Genomic DNA, 1635 nt, shown 5'->3' on the forward strand with positions numbered 1-1635 from the left:
CAGAGAGTGTAGTGGGTGCTTTTACGTGCTACTGGCACGAAGGCCAGTCAGGCGGTACTGGCAACGGCTATGCTCAAAATGGTGTATTTTATGTGCCACCCGCACAGGAGCCAGTATATATATATATGTACATGTGTGTATATGTTTGTGTGTCTGTGTTTGTCCCCCACCATCGCTTGACAACTGATGCTGGTGTGTTTACGTCCCTGTAACTTAGCGACTCAGCCTAAGAGGCCGATAGAATAAGTACTTTGCTTACAAATAATAAGTCCTGGGGTCGATTTGCTCGATTAAAGACGGTGTTCCAGCATGGCCGCAGTCAAATGACTGAAACAAGTAAAAGAGTAAAGAGTAATTAAAATTAGTATGTGCGTGTGTGTAATGAACTGATTGTCTATACTATAGACAATCAGTTCATTACGCCAGACTCTATAGTGCTCAAGTGTACTACAACTCATCAGAAAAAATAACCAAAACTACATGAACAGTACAAAGAATATGCACGGAAAGTGAACATTGAGTGAATCTTTAAAAAAACTTACTTTTTTGACTGATTTCTGCCATAATATTGTTTTGTCAAACTGATGAATGTGGAAACAAACTACAAAAGTGAAACTTCACAAGTCAGGATGTTTTTATAATACTGATTACGTCACAAGTAGACTTCCAGTTAATTTCCTATCAAAGTTGTTCTAGGAAAATAATCTCTTCTTATCACTTTCTTCCTTATATGTGACTGTATGTATGTGTATGGGCGTGTGCATGTATATGTATGGTGGTGGGTGGAGTGAAATATTTTGCTACAAATAAATGTTTTTATCAAATGTAGGTTTATTTTGTTACCACTGACAAAATAATTGTTTGAAATGCCAGAAATAGCAAACAAGTCTCCCTCAAATCACACCTGATGTCTTAAAAAGATCACACTCAATAACTAGTCCTAAATATGAAGGGGCACTGAAAAGTACCTAGGGTGAAATAAAATACAGAAGAATCAGTTGATTATGATTTTATTCAACAAATTCTACTCTCAGAGTCACACACTTATTGCAGCAGTCCTTCAGTTTTTCTAAGCCCTGTAAAAGAATTCAGAACACTGGGCCTCCAACCAGGCCTCTTTAGCAGCAATCAATTCTGAATTGGAGTGAAATGTCATTCCCTTGAGATGTTTCTTCAGTTGTGGAAAAAGGGGTCCAAGTCAAAAGAGTAAGGTGGGGATGGTCTACCAATTCAAAACTAAAGTCACATATTTTCTGTAGAATTTCACGTGTTGTGTACTGGCGCAAGGAATAAGTTCTGATTGGTTGTAGGTTTTGTGATGACACCTTAATTTTGATTAAAAATATTTTCCCTTTTGGACAAAATATTTTTCTATTGGCAAAGTTCAGTATTCTGCCTGGTTGACTTCCTGGTTGATTTCCTGGTAAGAAACTTGTTTTACTTAATATTCGTGTAGCGTTCAAGTTGGTTGGTTCTCTTAAAAGGTCACTATTTGGGTTGGACGATTTGACTGAGGACTGGTGAAACCGGATGGCAACACTAGACTCCAATCTGATTTGGCAGAGTTTCTATAGCTGGATGCCCTTCCTAACGCCAACCACTCAGAGAGTGTAGTGGGTGCTTTTACGTGTCACC

General features: G+C 38.3%; 1 protein-coding gene across 1 annotated transcript in view; it reads right to left on the reverse strand.

Annotated features, from left to right (window-relative positions):
- Positions 1-696, reverse strand: part of LOC106882573 (cytidine deaminase) — a 14197-nt gene extending 13501 nt beyond the window's left edge. The window contains exon 1 of the mRNA XM_014933290.2: positions 543-696. Within this exon, the coding sequence (XP_014788776.1) occupies positions 543-564 (22 nt within the window). The 5' untranslated portion in view covers positions 565-696. The remainder of the gene's footprint in view (positions 1-542) is intronic.
- Between the last annotated feature and the right edge of the window lie 939 nt (positions 697-1635).

Source organism: Octopus bimaculoides, chromosome 12, assembly GCF_001194135.2.
Source record: "Octopus bimaculoides isolate UCB-OBI-ISO-001 chromosome 12, ASM119413v2, whole genome shotgun sequence".
Classification (NCBI taxonomy): domain Eukaryota; kingdom Metazoa; phylum Mollusca; class Cephalopoda; order Octopoda; family Octopodidae; genus Octopus; species Octopus bimaculoides.